The sequence below is a fragment of the Equus przewalskii genome, chromosome 10 (genome assembly GCF_037783145.1).
Source record: "Equus przewalskii isolate Varuska chromosome 10, EquPr2, whole genome shotgun sequence".
In the NCBI taxonomy this organism is placed as follows: Eukaryota; Metazoa; Chordata; class Mammalia; order Perissodactyla; family Equidae; genus Equus; species Equus przewalskii.
Genome location: NC_091840.1, coordinates 44,123,727 through 44,150,368, shown reverse-complemented (window position 1 = coordinate 44,150,368; position 26,642 = coordinate 44,123,727). Strand labels below are relative to the sequence as shown.

At 52.1% G+C, this 26,642-nt stretch overlaps 1 protein-coding gene across 3 annotated transcripts in view; it reads right to left on the bottom strand.

The window, feature by feature from the left end:
* ABR (ABR activator of RhoGEF and GTPase) overlaps positions 1-26,642 on the bottom strand; it is a 179,159-nt gene that overhangs the window by 130,755 nt on the left and 21,762 nt on the right. The window contains exon 1 of one of the 3 annotated variants that reach the window (XM_070560869.1): positions 8,776-9,337. The exons of 1 other annotated variant lie outside the window; for it this stretch is intronic. Coding sequence is in view for 1 of the 2 variants with exons in the window: in XM_070560868.1 (XP_070416969.1) it covers positions 3,302-3,362 (61 nt within the window). In the remaining variant the exon portion in view is untranslated. Of the gene's footprint in view, positions 1-3,301; positions 3,774-8,775; positions 9,338-26,642 lie in introns of those variants that run through there. One more of the 3 variants, XM_070560868.1, reaches the window with a different exon arrangement.

Genomic DNA, 26,642 nt, shown 5'->3' with positions numbered 1-26,642 from the left:
AACCAAGAGAAAGTCCTAAGTGTCTAGAGGAAAGGGTGGTGAAAGGAAGACACAGAGAAGATAAAATGAAGAACACAGCCCTGCAGAGAGCATCATATCAGCTCCAGGGAAAGAATCTCGGCAAGGCACTGAGGGGCGAAGTTGACGTTATTACATTAATGTCGGAAAACGAGCAGCAGAGACAGGATGTGGTGGCTGGAAGCCTCCTCTACCACTCCAGCTTATCATGGGCAAAGACCCTGCTCCCATCAGTCCCAGAGCACTGTGGCAGCTGGGAGCCAACCCATCTCCTGGAGTCAGACAAATCCCCATCACCACGAAACTTCAGGACTTCTACCATAGGGGAGAAAGGAGGTCCCCTTATCAAATGACCATCAACCTACAACGGAAGTGGGTGCACTCCTCCTGGCACAGATGCTGAAGCCAGAAAGAATGAGGTGACAAGTCCAAAGGCAGGAAGTGTGTGAGGGGAGGGGCCGGTTGGCAGTCTGGCACCTTAGGAGTAGAGAATCACTGGCCTCAGTGAGCTGAGAGCTTCAACCACTCCTGCCTTGGCTCCCGGACCAAGACCCAGTTCCTGCAAGACATGGACAGGGTGTGGTCAGAATCACTGAGGCCACTTACCCTCCTGGACCATTTCAGGGAGAACTCTGTGACAGAGGATCAAAGAGAGAGATGTTCCCCTTATTCCTTGAATAAGCTCAGACACATCCAGATGACATGCAGAGTCTCCCTGACAGTCCTAGGGTATGATCTGAATTCCAGCTTTGTCACTTATCAGTCATGGGACCTTGGGTAATGATTTGAGCTTCCTGAGCCTCTCTGCAGTGAGGAGATAAGACTACCTACTTTGCAGAGTTGTGTGGTTTGGAGGGAATAGACGGAGAGTTCCCAGCATAGTGTCTGGCATACAGTAGGTCTTCAGGAGATGCTATTACCACTCGTACCAGGAGCAGCCTCATCAGTGGGTCATCCACATCTCTAAAAAGTACACCAGCCACCCTACGCCCCGGGTATATCTCCTTTATAATTCCTGATGGATTTGGCTTTTGTGGTGACTTGCCACCCCAGGACTCTGAGCCCTGTAAGCAAACAGCTTCCAGAGAGGCAGAGGAACTTCCTCTGGGAGCCATAAAACCATGGTGCCAGGCAAATGACAGCCTGGGTATTTGTTTTAATTTAGGCTCTTGTCAAGAGGAAACTTCATGGCTAACAGCCCAAACATGACTGCACAGCACCTCCCCAGGAAGCCTCGTTCTACAGCTCTCAAATAAGCCATTTTCAAGAGAGAGGCAGGCACTCCTCACATTGCTGCCAAGTCAGCACCCTACCGCCCTACCCCTCCATCCAGGCTGCCCCAGGAGCTCAGAGGCCCGGGCAGCCGCAGCAGAGTAGACAGCTCAGATGCCAGGCTGCCCAGGTCAGGGCTGGTTAACAGGCACCCCTAAAGTGGCCTTCCGTCTAACTTCCTTTTCTGGTCTCACCTTCCTCTGGTCAGAAATTTTCAAGGCAGCCTCAGTGAATTTTGCTTCTCGGCTTCGGGGCGGAGGTGGGGGTGGGGAGGGGCTGCATTTAGGGGGCAGATGGAAAACTTGGAAATGATCAGGTCAGGGAGTCCACTTCAGGGCAATGGAGAGAAAGCCAGAGATAGGTTTCCATAGGATTCTATGCTTTGGGAAACAGGAAAACCAGTATTGGGTTTCTGCAAAGAGTCAAAAATATTCAGGAACATAAGCAGCACGTGAATATGAGGAATCGTGATGACTTGTTTGCAAATGCACGGCTGAGAGGAGGTCACTAATCCTTCCTTCGGGTCAGGGGCTGATCTGAGGCAGGGCTCTGAACAGATGTGCACCCCCATTCACACAGACACATGTGCACACACACGTCACACAGCCGTGGGCCCTGACCTTCACCCAACGATGCTGGCCTCTGCAGGGGAAAGAGCAGATGGAGCGGCGGGGCCAGTGCAGGACCAACACGGGGGGGAGGAGGGGGGGGGTTTCCAGCTTTGCCCCTTTGATGTTGAAAAACCAAAGCAGAATGAACCATCACAAGGAGAGTTCCTGGGAGGAGGATAGGAAGGAAAACAGGATGGTGGGGGGAGGGAGAAGAGGAAGAAGGTATGGTGAATGACGAGTACCCAAGGGGATACAGAGGTCAGAGGCTGGCTGCTGAGTACTGAGGAACCTCCGGGGCAAGACTTTGGGGTTCAAGGCTCTGTCCTTGTCCTAACCCTAACTCCCTTGCCTCCCTAATAGGACTGTTACTGAGGAATTTGAGCCAGGTTGACCCTTAGAAACGCCCTTGTCCCATGGCATCCAGTCTTCAGAGCCAGAACCTGGCTCCACCTGCCTCCCCGAACACCTTCCCCCTGCCTCTGCCCTGGGCTAGGAGACCCAGCAAGAGGGAGTGGGAGGGTCCCACTGGAGTGATCCGGAAGGGCGAAATCCACTTACTATCTTCTTCAGGGGCCAGCAGGACCCTCTTCCTACATCACTGAAAGGTTGGGGAAGGTCTCAAGGGAGGGGTCCGGAGAAGTGCAGCGCGTTAGCCAACCAAGCAAGGCAGGGTGGGATGGGGGCGCTCACGGATCGGCGCAAGCCCCCAGAAGGTTCAGTGATCAGTTACACATCCCCAGTGGCAGTGCAAGAGCAATCACATGATCGCGGCAGATTTGGGATCGAGGGGGTGGAGAAGTCGAGGTTTGTTTTTTTCTTTTTTGGGGGTGGGGAGGTGTGAGGGTGGGGGTGGAGATGAGGCTGGCAGGAAAGACTGCTGAGCGGGAGCTCCTCCATCCAAACGGCCCCCACGGAGATCTGCACCCACAGTCTCCCTTCCCACCAGACCCCACCCCCACCCCGAAACACACAACGGCCTCGGGGTGTCCCTGAGGTGGCAAATTCGGGCGCCAAGGACTTTGCCAAAATGGCCTTTCTGCTTCAGCGTGGACAGAAGGGCAGCCACTCGGGGTGCGGAGGCAGCACCCGACAAGGCTCTCACCCTCTTCCCGAGGAGTGTTCGCTTACACAACAGGTGGGCGAGGGGTGACAGAGCTCTCCCGGCCCCGTCGGCCCACTGCACCCACCCCCCCACCTGCTGGAAGTCCGCTCTGGGGACCCCCTTTGCGGCCGATACCGGGGGGCCCCACGCCGCTCCCCGCCTCCCGGCCCGCCGGGCACCTGGCCGGCCGTGCCCGCCGCCCCCAGCGCGCGCCCGGCTCCCCAGACAAGCCCAGCGTGTCTGCCCGGGGCCGTCGGGGCCCGTTCCCGGCCGCCCCCCGGCCCGAGCGCGCACGTACTGCTGTAGAGGGTGTCGATCCAGGACAGGCGCGGCAGGCCCCGGTGGCTGAGCGGCTCCATGCCCGCGGCTCCGCGCGGCGGCGGCGGCGGCGGCTCCGTCAGATCGGAAACCCGACCCTCATCGCACAACAAAGGAGGGAGGGCGCGGGCGGCGGGCGGGCTGCCGGGAGGGGCGGCCAGCCCGGGAGGCCGAAGTTGCCGAGCGCGGGGAGGAGGCGGGGGGGAGGCAGGGAAACAGGTAGCAGGGAGGAGCGAGCCGGAGCCGCCGGGAGGGCAGGGGCGGGCGGGCGAGGGCAGGCGAGCGCCCCCGGGAGCCCTTCCGGACCCTGCGGCCGCGACCGGCCCCGCTGCGGATCCCGGAACGGCGGCCCCGCAGCCCGCCCGCCAACTAGCAACTTCCCCGGGGCCGCGCGGCGCCCAGGGGCGGGGGGCGCGGGCCGCGACCAATCGGCGCCGGGCTCCCGCGCCCCCTCCCCCGCCGCAGCACGCCTCCGGACCCGGCGGGGGTGTGCGGAGCAGCCCCGGCCCCCACCGACGCCCGGCGAGAGGGGCTCCAGCCCGTGAGCCAGGAGTGGTCCCGCGGGGTTCTCCGGGCTGCGGCGCGGGCCCGGGCTCCCCTGCCTGCCCTCGCTGGGCTCGGCTGAATTCTGGTCACCCGCAGACTAGGTGCCGCGGGGAGACCTATGGGCCCGCAGGGGTGACATCACCTGCCACCCCAGGATCTCTAAGCGCAGTTTCGGGGGCCGGTGCGACTGCCAGGCCCCTCCCCTAGACAAGCCTGGGGGACGGCGCTGACAGGGTTAACGTCCTGCCCGCCCGCGGGAAGCCTTGGCTGCCCTGGGACTCTTTCCTTCCAAACCTTAACAGCGCCTCATCTATTTAAACACCCTTGACCTAAAAGCTCTACACACCAGGGGACGGCGCTGGAAAAAGGCGGAGGGCTGAGGGGTCAACGAGGGGCTGTGGAGGACAACCCGGGGTACAGGAGAGGCTCCAGGGTCTCCACTGGGTCCCCTCCAGGAGCCTTCTCTGGGGTCCTTAGGGGAGCCCAGGAGGCATTCCATGTATGCCTAATCACATACTACAAGTTGACAGAAGTCTGGGGTCAAGACTTCTGCTCTGAGAACAGAACCTTTAGAAACAAAATTCCTTCTAAGAGCCTCCAAGAGCAGTGAAGGGGTACAGGGGGGCTTTATGCCTCTCTTCCGGGTGCTAGTCGTGTGGGAGCTGAGGCAGCTCTGCCGCAGATTCGGTCCTGCAGGCCTCCTTGGGCCAAAGGACCCTGGAGAAGGGACTGGAGGAGAGGGGAGCGAGGCTAGGGTGGTCCAGGGCAGCAGGGGCTGAAGCTCCTCTCCTGAACCCGAGGGAAGGGAGGGAGTGGGTCCACCGAAGGAACGCTGCCCTGGGCCATTTATGCTGGTTTTACCTTAGATAGCGAGGTTTCTGATAACGGAGCAGACCCTGCCCCATCCCCAAGCAGCTTAAAGGGCAGAGCTCTCAGGGGACCCAGCTCCACAGACAGGTCTACAAGGTGAAGCTCACCTTGGCCTTTGTCAGGGGCAGTGTTGTCAGCATCCACAGAGCATGGGGTGGGGTGGGGGTGGGTGTTCCTCATCATTCATCATTCCAGACAACCACAGATCTAGGTTTTCCTAAGGGGAGGAGCAGACCCTCATCCACGATGCAGAAAGGTAGCTAGCACCCAGCCCCTGCAGCTGCTTGGGTAGTGGCCTCTAGGGCTACCCAAGGGGAGATGGTGGCCACTAGCTCACAGCAGGTCGGGCGAGCCCCTGGGAGGTGCAGGGAAGATGCTCTGGGGTGTGGAAGCCTCCCCAGGTGGCTAGAGCGGGTGTTTTTCAACTGTGAGGTTACATTGGCCGCATGGGCCCCTCCCTGCGTCCACTTTGCTCTCCCCCACTCAGCCCTCCAGGCTCAGGCTCTGGCTCTGTTTCTTGTGGCTCCTCCCTGCTCAGCTGTCACCCTCCCACCGTCTCTGACTTGCACACAAGACTGGGAGGACCAAGCAGGCACCTGGAGCTCAGCAGAGAGGAGGGCGTGCATCTCCAATGAGATGCTCCAGAAATAGAGCCAGGATGGGAGAGGGAGCAAATGGGCTCTTGGAGGAACCAGAGGGAGGATGGTGAGAGCGGAGGAGCCGAGCGGGGCCCAGGGCCTCTCTTCTTCCCACATGGAACAAGCAGAAGGCACAGAACCCAGAAGGGTGGAAACAGCAGCACTGCCCCCTCCCCAACCACCACCACCACCACCACCATCAAGGCAGCCTGGACCCTCTCTGCACTCTGCAAAGATTTTCCTGATGGCCACATCCGGGCACCGACTGTGAGGAGGCCATAGATGTATGTTTCTGTGTGAGTCACATACATTTGCATACATTTTACATTTTTATCACAAAAGCTTGAACAAGCTATTTTCAGCATTTTTCAAGCTAAAATGTTACAGTTGCTCTCCTTAGCGTTGCCATCGTTTGCTTTTTTCCTACATTCTGTCCATCCTGTCCTGGACCTCCCACTCCAGAACACAATATAGGGTAGAGGGAGCAAGGAACCCTGGAGGCAATAGGAGGAACACTTCTAATAATTAACAGAGAATGCCTGCTTGGATCTCAGCGCTTTGTTTACAAGATTATCTCACCAAGAACCTCACTGTTATCTCAGTCCCCTCCATTTTCCAGATGAGAAAACTGAGGCACTGAGCAGCTGAGGCATTGCCCAGACAGTAAGTGGAGGGCTGGGGCTTGAACTCTGGCTGTCTACTGATGCTCTTAAATGCCATGCATGCTGCCTCCACTGTCAGCTGACTGGTGAAAGCAGGGTGGCAAAGGTCTCTGGAAATCTGTGCTGGTCCATGGGTTAGAGACCACCTTCTAGGAAAACCTTCCAGCCTCTTCCAACACCATGCACCTGTCTCACACATATGTGTCCCAAGAAAGGTCAGTTACTTCAAGATTCCCTTGATGCCTTTACTGGATGGCTTCCAGTAGATGGTAACACCACACAGCCTGACTCTAACTTTGGCTACAGGACAAGTGTGTGAGCCTTTGAGCACCAGGGTTATTTGAGACTGGAGCAGAAACCTCCAGATTCCTGGCACTAAGGGTGGGGAGGAGCTTGGGGGAAACCCAATAACACATCCTAGGAAGGAAGGAGTTAAAGACTCATTCTCATCTGCATTTTGCCAAAAGTGAAGCGCTCTGCCAGCAACCCCAAGCTGTCAGGGCAGCAGCGGGGTCTTTCTGTGGACAGACCACTCTGATTCAGCTAGGTGCAGACATGTCCGTGCACCCCAAGCCACTGAATCAGCGCCCATCATGCCGAGTCCTCCAAGCCTGCACTAACCATTTGCTGTCCTGTCCTTTGGGTGAACACTCTCCACCTTCCCCAGCCCTCCCTCTGGCCTGTGCACACAGGCTGTCCTCAGCACACCCCCCCCCCACTCCCGTGGTGACCAGTGACCAGCCTGCTCCTGCCTCACCACCATATTTAAGGGGGATTTAAGGGTTGGTTGCCTTGCCGGGAGCACTGAGCTGATGATGAGGGCCTGAGTGGCAAGGAGATACATCCCATTCTGAAAGGTAGTACCCTTGCCCTTAATTCCAAGGGGTATGCTACTCCCTGCCTCTCCATCAACCAACCCTCGCTTCCACTAGCCACTTGGCCAGGATGGAAAAAGGGTGACTGTGCTTAGACCCCAAACTGGGTATCTCCACTCTTCTTCCCTCCTTGCTGTTAGCAACCCAGCTCCGCTGTGTGCCATAGGAAGACCCGGGGAGTCCCTGCTTCCTTGATCACCCAGAGGTCACTGTTGGTGAAAAGGATATCAATTCACCTCTCTCCATGCTGGGGCCAGCAGGGAGCACTAGTGTGCAGAGGCTGGATGTACAGGCAGTCGGGGGTAGGGTGGAGCCCTCCGCATTCCAATTAAAAAACAAAAAACAAACTGTGGTAGCCAAAAACCCAAGACTTTGTACCCTTGCTGGCAGATTGGCTCTTTAAAAGCTAGGACTGCATGCTTTTTCACTGGGGTATCCACCTCACTCAGCCCAGTGGAGGAAAGAAGCTCAGCAGACCCCGAAGCAGCTGTAACCACACTGTGCCCCCAGATCAGCTTTCTGCAAAAATCCCAACAGATGGGCATTCAACGATGTATATTGAATAAATAAAATTAATGACAACTAACATTTATCGAGTGCTTCTTAAGTGCCAGGCACTGCTCTATGTGCTTCATATAGATTATCTCATTTAATCCTCATAATAAGCCAAATTCCACAGGAGCAGAAAGGCTAAGCCGTTGGCCAGCTAGCAGGTGGTGACGCTTGGAAATGAACCGAGATTCTGAATCCAGAGTCCGCATGTGTCATCTCTGTATTGGGCTGCAAGGAGTGAATAAATGAATAAACAGAATGAAGTTAAACTTGGGGAGGAAGAAACTGGAGCTACAGGAAGAATGAAAGGCAGTGTAATTCTAGAACCCCCCGGGGCCACCAAATGATTAAGCAAAAACAGAACTGGCTCCCAAAGAAAACCTCGTCTGCTACAACAGGGCAGATGACCCTGGAGACAAGCCAGATGCAATCAACCCGATGGCAGTTCCCTGAACTCCAGTCTCTGCCAAAGCCCACTGCTTCTATGCCTTGGGCGTGTCTCGAGCCTTCCCACCCTCAGTTTTCACATCTGTAGGTGGGCACCCGGGTGGGTCAGGTGCATGACCTCCAGGCTTCCCATCTGCCCTAGTGGACTATAAACTTTGCTTCCTAGCAGACCCCGGGGTGGCCTGTTTCTGGCTCCTTGCTTCATCTCCTTTAGCAGCATTTACTGTTCTAAGATTCAGCTTTACTCTTTGGGCCTGGAAAAAAGAAAGTTCCCCAGGCCTTGACTGAGTCACCTCTAAGGCAGAAGGCGTGGCCTGACAATTCTGTCCTTTGCCCTCTTCCTACCTCTCTCTTCCCAGTCTCCTTGCTTTTCCAGCAAGACAGTGAGATCTACAGGCAGCACAGAGTGACTCAAAGCCCTCCCCGATTATTCATCTCTCGACCAAAGTTCTGTGTCAGTTTGAGTCATGGGAAAGATCTGCAGCCCTGGTAAGAGGTGAGCCAGAGAACTGCAGTCACCCCTTGTTGCCTCCCTTGGCACTATGGCCAGAAGGCATAGTGACATCCAGGCCCCTGAAGCCAGGAAGCTCCCCATACATTTCCCAGGGCCTGTGTTGAAGCCCCGCTCCCATGGCCAAGGACCACAGCAAGTCCAGCATCCTGGGCAGAGCCGCTGCCTTAGATTATGCTAAGCAAGCTGCAGTTTCAAGAGGGTCTCATGCCAAGCCCCAGAGAATGTGGCCAACAACATGACTCAACAACCTGGCTCAGATCGCGCCACCCGGGGGTCAACATAGGAGATTTCCTAGAGAGGATCAGAGAGCTCAACAGCAGGGTCTGGAGCCCCCATCCTAATTTACTTACCACAGCATCCCCATTGGCATTTGGAAAGAGGCCAGCATTAGAGACGGAAGGATCCTGTAAGTCCCCAAAACCCACAGACCAAGTTCAGTGGCTCCAACTTTATCAGCTCCCAGCGAAGCAGGGGCATGTCCGGCTGGAGTCTGAGCTTACAGGCTGGCCCTCTGCCTTTCTGTGGTCATCCTTCCCCTGAAGCTGGCTGTGCTTCTCGTTCTTTCAGCCAGAGTTCTGCAGATGCATCCCGGCCCTGCGTTGCTCTGCCAGAGCTCTGACGCCACCTGCCAGGCTGGCCCTGTCTGTCAGGCCCAGGAGTGGCCGCAGGGGCTGAGGGCAGGCTGTCAAGGAGACCGGCTCCAAGAGGTGGTGGCTCGACATTCAGGGAGGCAAGGACAATAGAGCATCAGAGCTTGGCCAGTGGTGCTTGTCATCAGTGGAGTCTCGCTTTGGGGTGACCGTTCAAGTTTGCGGTGTGTGGCGATGTCTCTTTAAGGACCAGGCCTCTTTAAGGCAAGTCCCGTCTGCAGTCACTCCTGCCACCAGTGGTCCTGCGGCAGACAGTGGGGGCTCCCAAGCGCCATCTGGTGGCCCAATAGAGCAGCACCTCGGCCACCAGAGGCGGTCCTGCCACCCTGGCCACAGTCCAGCCAAGAGGCCTGGAAATGCCTGCACTAAAATCTCAGCTTCACCCACCAGATTGTGCACAGGACTGTGGGTTATCATTGTGAGCAGCAAGGCTAGGGAAGTCGGGAGGAACTCCATTTGGGGTCAGGAGACAGCAGGAGCCCCCATGAGTGGTCACTGAACAAAAGCTTCCCTAAGATATTCTCAAGTGGGGGGATTTCTCCAGTCTCCCTGCTTGCCCGGTGTGGGACTTGAAGCGCAGCTGTACAATTCTGTCCCCGTAAACACTGGACCAGCGGTTCTCCATTAGGGGACGGGTAGTTTGTATTGCCCCACCAGGAAGTATTTTAAAATGTATAGGAGCTTTTTTTTTTTTTTTTGAGGAAGATTAGCCCTGAGCTAACATCTGCTGCCAATCCTCCTCTTTTTGCTGAGGAAGACTGGCTCTGAGCTAACATCCGTGCCCATCTTCCTCTACTTTATATGTGGGACGCCTACCACAGCATGGCTTGACAAGCGGTGCCATGTCTGCACCTGGGATCCAAACCGGCGAACCCTGGGCCGCCAAAGCGGAAAGTGTGCACTTAACCACTGCGCCACCGGGCAGGCCCCTATAGGAACATTTTAAAGCCAGAGATGTTAAAGTGTCCTGCAATATGCAGAAGTGTCCCAAAGAATGTCTGTCCCCAAATGCCAACAGATTTGAAAACACTACTTTGTTGGGAGGAACCGAGGATGGTTCCTTGGCAAGCTCATACTCCCTTGTTCTTTTCCCCATCATTCAGCCTTTGGTGCCTCCCTGAATTTCCCCTTTATCATCTTGGAGGTGAAGAGGGGGCATGATCTGGCCCAGGCCACCTTCACAAGGGACATCAGTGCCCCTGGCTGCCCCTCCCCAGAAGCTAGGCACACACCTGCCCCCAGCCTGCATCATGACCCTTGGAAGGAAGAGCAGACAGCCTGGCAGCCTGATTCAGACCGTTAGGAACCAGCAGATGGTCTCTGAGAAGAAATTGCAGAAGACCAGCCACCTCCTTCCCCCAAGGGACCACCCCACCCTCCTTCCCGCAAGGATGACTCAACCAAGCCCTGTTCTCTGTCCCCAAACTCTTGCAGGACACCCATCTTTTACATAAGGCACTTTCAGGTTCTGATCCTGAAACCTTGTGACTCCTAATTTCCTCTTCCCCAAGCCCACTGCACATTGTCCTGGGCTGGTCAGCTCAGTCTCATGAACACAGTCTGGCGCCAGCGGCTGCCATGAGAAACCAACACATGTGACATGTGTTCTAATGAAGGGAGAGTGGGAAAGAATGAAAATCTGGCTGCGGTGGTCAGTGAAAGGCACACAGTGGTCACATGTGAGCTGGGTCTGTTGGTCCGAGCCGTCCCAAGCTCACGAGTCTGACATCATCGTCAGAATGATCAATTGGAGGAAAAAGTTCCCCAGTACCCGACAGAAGCAGAGAACACTTCCCACTACTGTCAGAGTAAAGACCCACATCCTTTTGGTGGCACACAAGGCCCTGTGGGCTGGCCCCTCGCTTCCTTTCAGCTTCATCTGGCACATTCTCCTCTTTGCTCTCTCTGCTTTTTCAGAACTTTTGCACAAGATGATATCTCTGGCTAAAATGCTCTCCCCCTACTCTGCCTGGATATGGCCTCCTCTTCCCTCTGGTCTTAACTTAAATATCACTTCTGCCAGGAAGCTTTCCCTGCCCACCAGAGCAGGGAGGCCTGCGTTTCAGATTACTCAGTGCTCCCGTACATCATTCAATGCCTGTCTCTTCTGCTACACTGACAGCTCCCAGAGGGAGAACCACATCCCTCTTGTTCACCACTGTGACCCCTGCACCTCGAAATAATGGTTTCAATGGTTTCAAACGAATGACCAAATATGTTCCTGATCACAACGAGCCTGGAATGAGGGAGTACAGACTCTTCAGCCAGCCCAGCTCCAACAACCGTCTGGGCTGGTTGGGATGTCCTGTTGAGAATGGTCACGCTCTCCAGAAAAACTCAGGAAGAAAATCACAGGATCCTAGAACCAGATGTGGGGCAAGAGAACCACTGCTCCAATTCATTCTCTAATGGCTCACACAAAATCCCAGCTACAAACTCCCCAGTGCACAGGGCTCCCTCACTCAGCAGCCAGCATCTGAGGCTGTACTCTTTTTACCCAATCAGACTCCAACATGGAAATGGAATAGAAACCGAGAAATGGTTCAGCCGACCAAGAGAACTTTGGTCTCAATTCACAGAGTCCGTCTCCTGGGCCTGTCCCAAATTTGCAATTCAATTTGTTTTTAGAGGAGGGAGGCAAAGTGCAGCTCTCCTCTGGGGAAAAGCAGTCTTGGAGTGTGTGCCTGTCCTGTCTGTCCTCCCATTGTCTGGTAGGGTGCAGATGTTGAGAGTCTGAGAAAGAAGATGCTGGTTGCCGGCAGCAATGCTGAACTCCCCTGTCCCAGGGGGCTGTAGGCTGAAGCTGTCGCTCAGTGGCTGCCAGGGATGACGCTGGTGCCCCCCAACCAGACAGATGGAAAATCTTGCTTTCAGCTCAGTCACGGGAGAAGTATGATGGAAACTGATTCTGGGGACCTTGTCTTCCCAAGGACCTAGCTTGAGGGGGTCTGCAGGCTGCCTGACAGATGGACAGACAGACAGACAGGGCTCGAGCAGACCCTCGATGGCTGCTGCTTATACTGGGCAGGCCTGAGGCTCACCTTGTTTGCTGGGCACCATCAAAAAGAGAAGAAGGTTCCTTCTCATTTTCCCTTCACTGAAACAAAGAGACAAACAAAACACCCAATTTTTAGTCAAGGTCTGGTTTGTTGGGCCTTGAGTCTGTGATGGTCCAAAAATCACCCTAGGCCCCTAGGGTCAGTAACCCAGATGGTTAGTCCTCTAAGCTACCTGCCAGCTTCTCACCCACTGCCTAGTAAGGATGTCCTGGCATGGTTAATACTCTCAGGGTTCTCCTCTCCCCTGAAATGAAGAAATCTGGTAGGAGAAGATAGTAGTTGTCAAAGAAGGGCAGAGAAACAATGATAAAGGTGAGTGCAACACTCATATTTTGCTTACCATGCCTGGGCTGATCTAAGGACTCGGCATGTATTAAATTATTGCATTATCACAGTAAGCCCCGACTGCCCCCAGAATCCATGTCTTTGCCCCTCAACACACCACTACCTCTCTCCAACAGAAGGTAAGGAGCACTAAACTGAGCACACCCTGAACCCAGGTCCTGGTGCTGCCACTAACTTGCTGTGTGACCTTGAGAAACTCCCATTCCCTCTCTGGGTCTTGGTTTCCTCACCTTGACATGCAGGGATGAAAGTTATCCTATCTGTGATTCCTTCAGAGATAGATGACCATAAACAGCTGATAAAGGAGGGGAAAAACTTTCTTATTTCCTACGCCTCAGTTCCCCAATATATCAGGAAGTTCCACAGGTTTTGAGAGCTCGAAGTTTTTCAATAGCTCCTCAAATATTCCCTCAGCCCTATACTGTAGTCCCTCGGTAGCCAGGAGGGATTGGTTCCAGGAACCCCTGCAGATACCAAAAATTCGTGGATGCTCAAGTACCTTATATAAAATAGCGTAGTGTGTACCATGAATACAGTCTGCTCTCTGCATCTGCGAATTCACCAACTGCAAAATGTTGAACTTCGATTGGTTGAATCCGCAAATACGAAACCTGCAGAGACGAGGGCCAACTGTATAAGACTGCATTCCTTTGCCCCGGATGCTTGTGACAGCGGATTTGAGACATGCCCAGAAGTCACCAAGAGGTAAGGCAGAGCCTGGTGGGTTCCAAAAGTGGTCTGTTATGGAGGGTGGGCATCACCACTTCGAACTGAGTTGATGACTAAACGCTTCTTGGAGGAAGTGCCATTGGAACCTGGCCCAGAAGGACATTTCATTGGCAAAAATGGTGGGGTGGGAGGGCCTACCCAGTGGCGCAGGGGTGAAGTGCACATCCCACTTCGGCAGCCCGGGGTTTGACGGTTCTGATCCTGGGTGCGGACATGGCACCCCTTGGCAAGCCATGCTGTGGTAGGCGTCCCACATATAAAGTAGAGGAAGATGGGCATGGATGTTTAGCTCAGGGCTAATCTTTCTCAAAAAAAAAAAAAAAAATGGTGGGGTGGGGAGGCACATTCTAGGGGGAAGGAAAAGCATAAGCAATTACACAGGGGTAAAAATGGGGGTGAAGAAGGGAACTGGAATAGACGACCGACGCAGAAGGTTCTTCTGGAAACTGGGGGAAAATATAGATTGTTGCTAATATAATGTGTGGCCTCAGCATGAATTCAGAGACGCAACAGAATTTGCAGCTTTTCTTAGCCTGTCATTATAAAGAAGCCTTTCTGGGACACCTTCTCCCCCAAAACGCTCACAAAGGTTTAGGACCCCCCTCTCCTCCCTGCGAATTCGTGGGCGGAGGCATCCAGTTACTGAAAGCCCTTCAGTCAACATGTCCCTGGCTTCACAAATATTTGTGCTCTAGCCACTGTGTTAAGCACGTTATTTTCACTCTAACTTTTTTATTTCCAGCTTTATTGAGATATAATTGATAAATGACATTGCATAAGTTTAAAGTGTACAAAGTGATGATTTGATATAAGTGTGTACTATGAAATGATTACCACAATAAGGTTAGTTGACACATCTATTACCTCGCATAGTTATCTTTGGTGTGTGTGGTAAGAACATTTAAGAGGTACTCTCTGAGAAAATTTCAATTATACAACACAGTATTGGTAACAACAGTTGCCACACTGTTCATTAGATCTCCAGGACTCATTCATCTTATCACTGAAAGTTTGCACCCTTTGACCAACATCTCCCCATTTCCCCCACCCCCAGCCCCTGGTAACTATCAATCTACTCTCTGTTTTTATGTCACTCCAACTTTTAGTACATGACAGTTCTAAGTGGAAGACACGATCATTATCCGCACTTTATAGAAGAGGCTCAAGGTCACACCTCTGGTAAGTGGTGGAGCCAAGTTCACACTCAGATCTGACTGGGTCCAGAGCTCGTGCTCCCAACTGCTGTTATGGACTGAATGTTTGTCCCCCTCAAAATTCACAGGTCGAAGCCCTAATCCTCAGTGTGAAGGTATGTGGAGGTGGGGCCTTTGGGAGGTGATTAGGTTTAGATGAGGCTATGAGGGTAGGGTCCCCAGGAGGGGGATTATTGCCCTTATAAGAAGAGGAAGAGACCAGGGGCAGGCCTGGTGGCACAGCAGTTAAGTTCACACATTCCGCTTTGGCAGCCTGGGGTTTGCTGGTTCGGATCCCGGGTGCGGACATGGCACCGCTCATCAAGTCATGCTGTGGCAGGTGTCCCACATATACAGTAGAGGAGGATGGGCACGGATGTTAGCTCAGGGCCAGTCTTCCTCAGCAAAAAGAGGAGGATTGGCAGCAGTTGTTATCTCAGGGCTAATCGTCTTAAAAAAAAAGAAGAGGAAGAGACCAGAGTGCTCTCTCTCCACCATGTGAGGACACAGTGAGAAGTGGGCCAGCTGTAAGCCAGGAAGAGGGCCCTCACCAAGAACTCAACCATGCTGACACCCTGATCTCCCTGAAGCAGGACTTTCCAGCCTCCAGCATGGTAAGAAAGAAAGGTCTGTCGTTTAAGCCACCCAGTCTATGGTATTTCGTTACAGCAGCTTGAGCTAAGGCACCCACCACACCACTATGCCTGTCCACCAGTCACGACGCCTCAGGAAGCATCTTAGCCTTTGCCATCACAAGATTCTTCACCAGCAAGGGAGCTGAGGTCCCAGGCATCCCAGGCAGCACTGGCCCCTGACACTAATATGAATTTATCTGCAGAGCTCTTACAGCTACTCTCCAGGCGGAAGCAGCAGGGCAGAGAAGACACAGTGATGCATTTCCACCTTCTTTCTATGCACTGCAGACCGACAAGCTCTTGGATCTTCCGACTCCTCCTTGGGCATAAGGCCTGTATCTGGAGGGTTCCTGGTGTAAGGGTGGTCTCCAGGGCTGCAGGGGTCATCTGGACTCTGGCGTACAGCTCTCACAGCCCTGCCTGGTCCAGGGTGGGAAAATTATTCCTTAGCTAACCTCTCAGGGGAAGGCAGGAGAAAACGGGGTATCAGTTCTACCTCCTGCCTCATCCAGATTTTCCTGTCTCCACTGCCTGGACCCTGAGGAAGCGGACCAGTACACTCAGAACTTTCTCAAAAATTCTCTGTGCTCTGAACAGAGCTAGAGGCCCTCGGGGAAGATAGCACCACATGAGGAGGTATGAGAGATTCACTTTCCTAAGGAAGGGCCCTCTACTTCTGAGAAACATTCCCACAGAACCTCAAAGGGCAAAGACTCTGAGGAATTTCGGTTCCCCTGCAGTCCCACCTGGGCAGCGGCACTTTCCTGTGCTGCAGGGGTGACGGAATCTCTGGGGCATCTCTCCCACAAAGGAGTACTCAGGCTCAGCCGAGTACTGTCAGGAGCACTTCAAGAGAATCATTCTTTCTGGAGCCACCAGGAGCGGGGCCTGATCTCATGCCCCGGGTGGAGAGGGGGATGGCCGAGGACTCGAAGCTGCAGAAGCCCCAGCTTGATGTTGAATGATTTCTACTGTCTGCCCCTGCCCCGTTCCCCCTTCCAGAGGAAGCCCCCATGCCCAATTTCTAGTCTGACAGGTCACAGACAGGAAGACGCTGTCCCTCTGCCTCTGACCCTTGGAAGTCTCAAGCTCTAGAGACCTCCTTAGATCTCCGCCGTGGCTCAGACGAAACCTGGTTCCTCACCCTAACCCTCCTCTCACAGCCCAAAGTCTTCTAGACAAATCTTTGCGCAATCCCTTACATGCCCCACTGAGTTATTTTCCAGGTTCCTATTTCTGATTATGCAAGTTTCTTTCCTCCAGGAAGCCACGTGCTTGTCACATGAGGGTAGCCACAGGTCGCCAGCAGAGGGGGCAAGGGTGCTAGGAAGACTCCCCTTTCCTGGACCCCAGAGTTTTGGGTGGTGGCTCCCCACTCCCTGCAACCAACGTCCCAGACAACTTGGGACCACCTGGGGAGACCAGTGCAGCCCCAAATGAGATCACAACTTGGTTTTCAGTTTCCCCAGAGAGCAGTCCCTTTTGTGGGTGGCCCCACACATGGGCTCTGCACCAGGCAGCCCAAAGCAGAAGAGAGTAGCAACCACTCTGTACAGGCCAGGAAGGACACGGTGCCTCCTCTTAATACCAGCTGGACCTGGCTCCAGGCCTGCTCTGCCCCTGAGATCCCTGGCCCTCAGGGCAAATGCACCTACTGACTGTTGGAACAAAGCCATGCTAGAGGCCACCAAGACAGAAACCTTTGCTACAGCTGCACCTGGCCAGCCAGAGCCTCCACACAGGGTGTTAGTGCTTTGGGGGCCCTTAGGGAGGCTGAGCTGTTTTTTTCTGGAGGTAAGAGGGCTGCTTTCGTAAGAGACCCCATTTGCCTCCCGCCACAACTAACCACAGATGAGGAAGCAGCCACAGAGAAGCTCTGCCCCCGGGGCTCCTGCTTCCCTGCTGCTCTCTCTCAGAGGCCACACAGGGAGCTGCACACGCAAGCAGACCACATCTCCTTCCAGTCCTACAAGGAAGACTGACTTCCTAAAAAGACCACTAACCCCAACCTTAGTACACCTGTGGGCCCATCTACCCAAGGCAGCACTTCTGCCGATTTCTAATGTGGCTTTCAGGACCCAAAAGGAATAGGTTCTGTCTCACCAAGGAGAACATGGCCCAAGACACCAGGAGCAGCTGACTTCCCACCTGACCTGCCTGATCCTGCAAGCAAAGGGGCTGGCTCCCAGGACAAGGCACCATCCCCACGCAGACCCTTGTCCTCCTGAGAGAGCTGGTGAAGGTGTGGGAGCTTCGCTCAGGAGTGGTCAGAGTCACAGACACCTTGTTCTGGAAATGAGTTCTCTCTAGCTCTGCAGGCGGCAGGGCAGGAGGGGAAAACGTGAACTGTGTCTAGGTCCTGCTGTGAAGAACACCCAAGCCGTGACTCAGAAACCACACTGCAATTAGTTCCCTGCCACTTGCTCATTTGTATGCATTTCACATGCCATCAAAAGAGCCCATGGGAGGTGTGAAGCATATAGGCTGTTGAGTTGTTTGTTTGTTTTTTTTAACTATAAGTTTATTCAGCTTTTTTTCTGTTGTAAAATAAAGCCACAATAAAATTTTTTAGACAATAAAAGAGTAAATGTGATCTGTAAATGCACCACTCCATTAGCATTTTCCAGCCCTTTTTGGCAGGCGTGCAATAGAGGTCTCTACAGAGTCGTAATTGCAGCAGCTCTCCAGATGGTGCTCAGGCATTTCTCAGCCACTAATCCTTGGCCAGTCCAGGCTTCATTCTCTCCCCGTGTCCTGGGACGTCCAGCACAGCAGGTGCTACCTGCATGAGCTGTGATCTCACTTGCTCAGGGCCTCCTTGGCCCCAAATACAGAGATGAGCCTCTGGGGGAACTCTAGTTCATCATCTGAATTCATTCACCATGCAAGTGAGACGCCTCTGGTTCCTTCACCCCCTTGTCAGCCATCCAAGACACCAGAGAGAGTTTCATCTGTAGTGTCCTCAGTAGGAAGCTGAGAACTGCTCCTGACAGGCCTCAGGCCTCTTCCTTCCTCCGGGCTGGGTGACAGCTTTGAGATTAGAAGGAAGTCTTGGGGTTGGCCAGGGCTAGCCACCTGGCTCGAGGGGCTGTGGTAATGACATCGGTCCTTCAGCCGTGGAAACAGATGAGGAGGAGGGGAGGGAAGTGCAGGGAGAATTGGAAAGAGAAAGTTAGGTCTGAGTTCACTGCTCAGGGGACAAAGCGAGTGGAGGGCTGGGTTTGCCATTCCAATCTCAGAAGGGCAGGAGAGAGAAGTGCTTCCCAATCTTTGTCACGTGGTGCACATGCAGGAAATGCCAGTGTTTGCACAGCACACTGGGGTAAGCAGACAAAGCTGTCAGTGGTCAGAGGCCAGCGGGGGGCATCCCACTGCCCCATGACTTGCCCAGCCTCCCTGAGACTGAGACATCAGAATGTCCCCAGACCTTCAACCCATTCGAGGCACACTGGGATGGGGAGTGGGGAGACAACCTTCTGCTTCTAACAAACCCTCCTAAGTGGCCACAGGCTTCCTAAGCATTTCTCATTTTAGAAGCCCTCATGCTGTCAAGATAAAATCAATGAAAGCCCCTCTAAGGCAGGAATCCCAACCCCCATAGCAGATGAAATGAGGGAAAGTCCAGTTGAATTCACCTGCACACTCAGACAATGGGGGCTTCCCAGGAAGACACTCTATCTGTTGGGCACGGCTGCTGCAAAAGCAGAATTGATAGCCTGGAGGAGAACACCACGGCTTGGCCAGACATCGGCTATGCCAATCTTGTCGAAAGTTCCTGTTTCCCGGCCAAAGTGGAGACTGATATTTACTTTTACAAAAGCAGAACTACCAACACAGTAGTAGCTCTTCTCTGATGCTCCACGCTTGGGTTAACCCATCCTCCCATCCCAGGTGCCCGGGGGCAGGACACCTGCTAATTCCCCTGGGCACTGCTGCCAGGAGCTTCGGTCCCCTGCATGCAGCTGCATCTCCCAAAGCTGCTCGCATCAGCAGTAGCTTGGTGGGGCCAGTTTCTGGGCTGCTGCTCTTTCGGATGCAGAGTTTAATGGTTTAGGTCAGGATGTGGGTTCTGGAGACAGAACAGACTGGGGCTAGAGACCTGGTGTCCTTGAATAGTTTAACCTCTCTGAGTCTTGATTTCTTTCATGGCAAAATGAGGACAGTAATTCCACAACCCTTACATACCAGAATTACACACAATTAATTTCACTATTAAAACTCTTTTCCTAACTTCCTCAACTGAGATAGTTGAGAGGATCAAATGAGATAGTGGATGTAAGACACCCAGCACAGTGGCTGCTCCGCCACAAGCACTAAGGGAATGTTAGCTGTTATCATTATGTTGGCTGAGCTTTGCATGCACACACACACCTCTCTCTCCTGAGAGCCAAAACAAGGCAAAAAGTGAAACAGCCCCTTCCAGGCCGCCCCCCTCCCACACCCTGCGCAAACATTACAGCAAGCCTAGTGAAAAGATATTTTGAGTTGTGCTGAGGTTACCAAAGCCTAACCACACCCTTTGTTTTCTGTAGGTGTTCCATTGTCATTGCAGAGTTAACTCATTAGCACTTTTAAAAGAGTCAAAGCAACCCCCTCTTCCTCACAAATGTGCCCCCTCCATACTTTGCTATTCAATAGCAGGTAGAAGACAAAGAAGATCCATCTAGAAAAACAATCCACACACCTACAATTCCGGGCTCTCGTGCTTGAGAGAGGCCGCAGCTTCTAGATCGCTAAAGGTCCTTGAAAGATTTCAGGAACAATAGAAGTTGAAAGGTTGAGTACAGTATCAACTCTCTTGACAAACAGAATTTTCTCCAAGGCACCAAGCTAGAGCGCCCTCCTTGAGCACAAGGGGAAACTGAGGTCCAAAGTGTCTGTGTTCAAAGAAAAAATGATAGATGTGTAATTTTATGTAAAAATTGTAAACCTTGGATTATCCAGAGTAAATATTAAATCGAAATGTTGGACCAAGAAAGAAATTTTCTTAAAATTGGAAACCAGTGTACAACCATGCAAACACACACACTCACGCTGTATATACACACAATATATTTAGGGCTTGTCTGAGTATTCTAACAGGGACATGCTGCATGCAATCCAGAAGGACTTCTTACAATAACAGATCCAGCTCTGCTCGAGCCCCACAGCTCCCATTAAAAGGGAAATCTCCAGTCTATCTCTATTACTCATCTTGGACTTCAACGTGACAGCTCATTGTAAATTGCAAATTGAAGGGTATCCCAGCTGCCTTTTCATGTTCTCTTCAGCAAACAGTCCCCAAACACAAATGTGCCAGGAACACAGACACACACACACACACACACACACACACACACACACGTGATGAAGTCACATTTAAGGGCATTTCCCCCACAGCCAAGGAGGCCCAATTTCCCAAGCCTCTTCTGAGGGACTCCGCCACGGTGTGCCCACCAAAGTGTCTAAGGCCCTCGTCATGTTTCCGCATATTAGCCCTTGCTAAATGTTGCATGACATTCGATCCTGTTAGGAAGGGAAGATGATTCATAATCATCCATTCCTAATCCACACACCCTCGAGGAAAGCCCGCCTAGGTTTAGCGTTTAGGAACGCTGTGGCTGGAAATAGTTGGCTTGAAGACAAACAGCCCTCCCGTTTCATCGACTAGGCCCAGCTGCCTGCGAAAGGGGTAAATTCAGGCCTGCCAGCCCCCTGCTAGTTTCTCCATTAGCCCGCATGAGCAGCGGTTCTGGCGGAAGCCCCCGAGGATGCGAGGATCCGGCTTCTGACCCCAGCAGGGGTCCCCGACAGCTCCCAGGGGGCGGGCCGGATGGGGGCGGGGCCGCGGGCTCCTGGTCTCGTGACGGGGATGCAGTATTTAAATTTGAAACCGAGCCCCAGCAACCAAGCCTCGCGGGCGACCAGAGTTGCTTTCGCCTTGCACGCGTGATTAATCCAGCATCAAATCAGAAGCCCCGTAGCAGCCCACTGCTCAAGGAGCCGGGCGGGGGAGGCAGCCTCGGTTTCTGAGGTTTATACAGTTATTCCGATGCAAATGCATTCAGGGCCTGGGGCCTCGTTTCTGTGACTTGTGCAGGAAGGCAAGGCCGCAACGCTCCGGGGGTCTGTCTACACCCGCGGCACCGTGGGGGGTGAAGGGAGGCCCAGGCTCTCCCTAATACCGTGGGAAGGGACCGACCAGGGCGTGTGGCATTTGTGTGGGTCCTGCCACGCCTCAGCCAAATGACCAGAAGGAAGCGCTGGACATTCCGGGAGGCGCTGCCCGACGTGGGAGGTGAAAACAGCTCCAAGCCTTTATTCTGGCTTTAAAATAAATAAATAGATCAGAGAGTTTCCGTTTCCTGGCCTCGGTGGCGGGTCCACTGGGGAAATCCCTGGAGCGGAGGGGAGGTGAGCGAGAAAGCACAGGCCGGTCTGCTCCAGGCGTCGGGCCCGCCCACTTCCTCTTGTCTTCTTCCCCCAGCTCGTCCCAACTGAAGCCACGTCAGAGTCTCCCGGATTTCCCCTGGGGGCAACTGGGGAACCTGTTGGAGTCCCTGGCACCTGAAAGCCTTTCCTGGAGGCACTTCAGGGATGTCTTTTCACCGGGCTAAAACGTCCTAGCAAAAGGGAAGACCTGCAATCCAGAGGAGCGTCGCCTGAAACTCAGATTATCAGGCAAGGGCTTGCCCACTCAGCTCTCCGAAAGGACAGCTGCCGGAGGTGAGGGCAGCAGAGCTGAGAGCCCAGTGTTCCTTGGGACTCCGTCACACCATTTTGGGTTTGTAAGAAATACACCACTGAGCAAGACTCATTCATTCATTTAATTAAGAGTAGTGCCTCGATCTCCTGAAAAAGAGGCACTCGCTGTTTTCAAAATGAGAAATATTGGTTCAAACTTATTAGCTGTGGGCCGCTTGGCACGTTACCCAGCCGTCTTAGGCCTCAGTTGTCTCATCCATAAAATGGGGTTAATAATACTAACTTCTTATGGTTGTTGAGAGAATAAATGAAACAGTGCACAAATTAGATACACATATTTGTACCTGTGCCATAAAAGGACTGGAAGGATATATCGTCTACAACAAACTGTTAACTGCAGGTTCCTTCTGGAGAGAGGATGGAAAGTGACAGGGAGAGATGATCAGAACTGGCAAGTTTTATTCCAAAGACTGCAGTATTGTTTGCAGCTTTTATACTAAAAATACATCTATGCAGCATACAGGGACTGCTTCATGGTAGACACTCAGATGTTAATTTTTAAAACTGAGATCTTAGTTCTAACTTAATTTTCCTTTGGGGCTTCTGGTTCAAGGCGGAGGACTGAGTGCACGTAGTTTTTTGGTTTGTTTTATACCATTACGATAAACTTACAGGCATCTCCCTCTTAACCCAAATCTCTAGACATGATATAAATCATAGAGTAACATGACACCTCTGACAGCCCTGGAAGACGACCCAGGGTACTCTCAAAGACCAGGAATTCTAAGTAATGCCTGAAAGAAGGGGATGGGGCGTCAGATTGAAGGAGGAAACCACAGGCCACAACCTGCCCAGGAGAGGACGTTGCTGACGCATGGGGGGTGGTGCAGGGAAGCAGATCCTGGAGCGGAAGAGTCTCCAGGGGCAGCTGTCTGGGAGTCAGTGGGGAGGAAGCAGGAGGAACCCCCAGGGCTGTTCAGCCCCTAGATGTTCCTCCTGTCCCATCCCCATTCCCCAGACCCAGAGCCCAACAGGCTCTGGTTTCAGCTCCTTTTCACACTCGATTTATTCCATTTCTGGTTCATGGAGATGTAGATCTTACTTTTATAGCACACTTATACCTTTTTAATTTTAAAAAAAATGTCTTCTTTATCATGGCTTTGTTTCCAGCAGAGGGATCAGCTTAAAGCACAAATTCACACCATGAACTTGATCAAAAGTTCGAAGTGATTCATTTTCCAGGAAAATATAAAGTGCAAATATTGGTTTGAGGGGAACACTTGAACAAATTAACCTTTAAATACATGGACAAGTAGGCAAAGATCTAGACACGAGACCCAGCTGGTTATAAAGGCAATGGCTTCCAAACCTTTACGAACAGAAAATGCCCATATTATATAACCTGTTTCAGGGAATAGAAACAGATGGGAAGCTACCTAATTTCATGATGCGACCAGAATTCTGACACTAAAACTGGACAGAGGCAGTAAAAGGAAAGAGAACTATAAGTCAGTATTTCCTATGCCATAGATGCAAATGATCTTAATTGCAGCTGGCACGTTGAACCCAGCAATGTTTGGGTTTTTTTACATAGTACGTCTAAGGGACACTGTGCATGGTTGTGCAGGTTGTGCACTGCACAACTTGCTGCCATATGAATGAGTTGTTTAGTGCACAACTGAGCAGCCTGAAACCCTCTATATCAGGCCAAATAGGGTTTATCCCAGGAATATAAGCCTAGTTCAACATTAGAAAATCTGTTTGTGTAATTTACTACATTAATAGATTAAGCAAGACAAAAAGCATCTGATCATCTTAACATATTTGAGAAAAACATTTGTTAAAAGTTAACACCTATTTCTGCTTAAAAAGAACAGAAAAAATACTCCTGGAAGCTAGAAATAAAAAGAACAACAAGTTCCCTTAACTTAGTAAACCTATAATTAGCATACTATTCAATGTGGAAGTGTTAAATGTATTCACATTAAATCTAAAAACTGGGCAAATATCACAAAGAAGAGGAAATAGGAATAGCCAAAGAACATAAGAAAAAGATACAGTATCTTATTAGTAATCAGGGTCATACATACACTGAGATGCCATTTTTTGCCCATTAGATTGGTGCAAATGAAAAAAATGAATGTTGGTAAGAGAATGAACAGGTTCTCACAAAAAGTATGGTGAGAGTATAAAGTGGAACAGCATTTTTGGAGGACAATTTGACAATCTCTCTTTTTTTTTAAGATTGGCACCTGAGCTAACATCTGTTGCCAATCTTCTCTTTTTTTGCTTCTTCCCCCCAAAGCCCCCCAGTACATATTGTACATTCTAGCTGTAGGTCCTTCTGCTTGTGCTGTGTAGGATGCAGCCTCAGCATGGCCTGATGAGAGGTGCCATGTCTGCGCCCTGGATGCGAATTGACAAAACCCTGGGCCACCGAAGCGGAGCATGTGAACTTAACCACTCGGCCACGGGCTGGCCCCGACAATATCTATTAATATTTAAAATACACTGGGGCCAGCCCGGTGGTGCAGCGGTTAAGCGTGCACGTTCTGCTTTGGCAGCCAGGAGCTTGCTGGTTTGGATCCCGGGTGCAGACATGGCACCACTTGGCAAGCCATGCTGTGGCAGGCATCCCACATATAAAGTAGAGGAAGCTCAGGGCCAGTCTTCCTCAGCAAAAAGAGGAGGATTGGCAGCAGATGTTAGCTCAGGGCTAATCTTCCTCAAAAAAAAAATTGAAAATATACATATTTTTCAACTTTGCAATTCCATGTCTAGATATTCTCTAGAGAAATATTTGCGCCTCCGCACACATGGAGCATGTACTGTATGTGGTTTTTCACTGTGGCGTTGTGTGGAATAGCAGAAATTGGGACACCCTGCCAGGGATTAGATTGCTCCCTCCTGGCCAAAAAAATGCTCTTGGAATCACAGACCTTGTAACCATATAATTCCTTTGGCATCCGCTCTTAGAAGATCAACCGCTTTGGAGCCACTGACATGGGAGGTGGCCCCCCAGCTACAATTTGGGAAAGAAGGTGTAAGAAGACCCACTGTGTTCTGAGGGCTTCAAAAGAGAAGTTGCCAGACCCCCCAAATGGGTCCCCAGCGGTGGGAAGGAGATGATGGTGGATGCTAGAATTTGTCCCGCCCGGCCCTCCTGGGCAGATTGACACATGGGAAGCAGCTCTGTCTGTGACCTGAAGAAACCAGGAATCAGGAGCAGGTGCCCTCAGCCGAGCTTAGCACTGAGGAATCGATGTTTTCCTCTCTCCAAAAACAATGGCAGGCTGTGCTGGGTCTCCATCAGTGCACTCCCGCTCCACCTTCGTGGACCAGGGTCATCTGTGGGCCTGTGCTGGGAGAAGTCCTTACAGCCAACGAGACTCGAGTTCTCCGCCAACTGGGGTGTAGCGCCCCCAACCACTGCTCCCTCTTTGCCTCTGTAAAGGAGAGCTTCAGCAGGAGCTGCTGGACTTTCTGCTGGTGGACACGTGGGCACTGGAGCTGAAGAAATAAGGAAAAGTGGCAGAGGATGTGCCTTCGAGATGGTGGAGCAGGTGCTGCCGCTCTCATAACTACTGGTCGGCCAGCAAAGACGTGGTTGCTACTGTTCAGTGTTTGAACAACAGTGGCTGCCAACCGTTTGTAAAGACCCGCCTTGTGTCTTGTGAGCCGGTCAAGATGGCAAGCCCTTAGCATGGGTCGCTATGGTATACACATTGTGGAGTGAAGACCTGTTTATTAGCCTGGTCCCACAGGGAGCCGGAAGGCTCTGGACGCAGAGGTTTGAACCTTTCTCCTGGTGCACTGCTTGGCACAATTCAGGTGTCAATAAAGGTTGCTTTAATGTGCCTGCATCTCTTTCTCCTAGATAAGACTTTATGGCAGCCCAGAATTGATCTCTCATAGTCATAAAATCAGGCACACAATGCTTTATTCTTGGGAGCCTGCTGTGAAGTGGCAGGTGTTTCATTGTCCAGATCCTTCTCTTTTAACTTGGTGATTTAATTACTCCATAAACACCAAGAGAATTATAGTAAAGATATTTTGTTGACCTTTTTTTTTTTTTTAGGAAGATTAGCCCTGAGCTAACATCTGCCACCAATCCTCCCCTTTTTCCAGAGGAAGACTGGCCCTGAGCTAACATCCGTGCCCATCTTCCTCTACTTTATATGTAGGACACCTGCCACTGCATGGCTTGATAAGGGGTACATAGGTCGGTGCCCGGGGTTCCAAACCGGGGCCACAGAAATGGAACACGCGAACTTAACCGCTGCACCACTGGGCTGGCCCCTTGTTGACCTTTTTTATTGATCAGTTTGGAGGTTACAAGTACTTATGCTCTCCACAGTGACTTTAAAAAATAGAAGACAGGCCGGCCTGGTGGCACAATGGTTAAGTTCCAACACTCCGCTTCAGTGGCCCGGGGTCTGCCGGTTCAGATCCCGGGTGTGGACGTGGCACTGCTCGTCAAGCTGTGCTGTGGTAGGTGTCCCGTGTGTAAGGTGGAGGAAGATGGGCACGGATGTTGGCTTGAGGCCGGTCTTCCTCAGCAAAAAGAGGAGGATTGGCAGCGGATGTTGGCTCAGGGCTGATCTTCCTCAAAAAAAAAGAAAGAAAGAAAGAAAGAAAACAAGAAAAAGCTCCATTTATCAAAGTCCAGTAGGTTTGCTCAACTATTTACAAATTCAGCAAATTTACAACTCACAGCAAAGCTGTCATCTTAACTCCATGTTGATCTCTGCTTCCAAAGAAAACACACACATGCATTTCATGTCACCTACATCTAAGTCAGCGAAGGCTGATCTCTTGGAGAGAGAGGGAGAAAGTAGAGACAGAAGCTCAGCCTACCTGTGTTGGGACTTTGGGACTGTCACTTGTCACCTGGGCAGAAAGATGTGACCCCACCCCAGTGC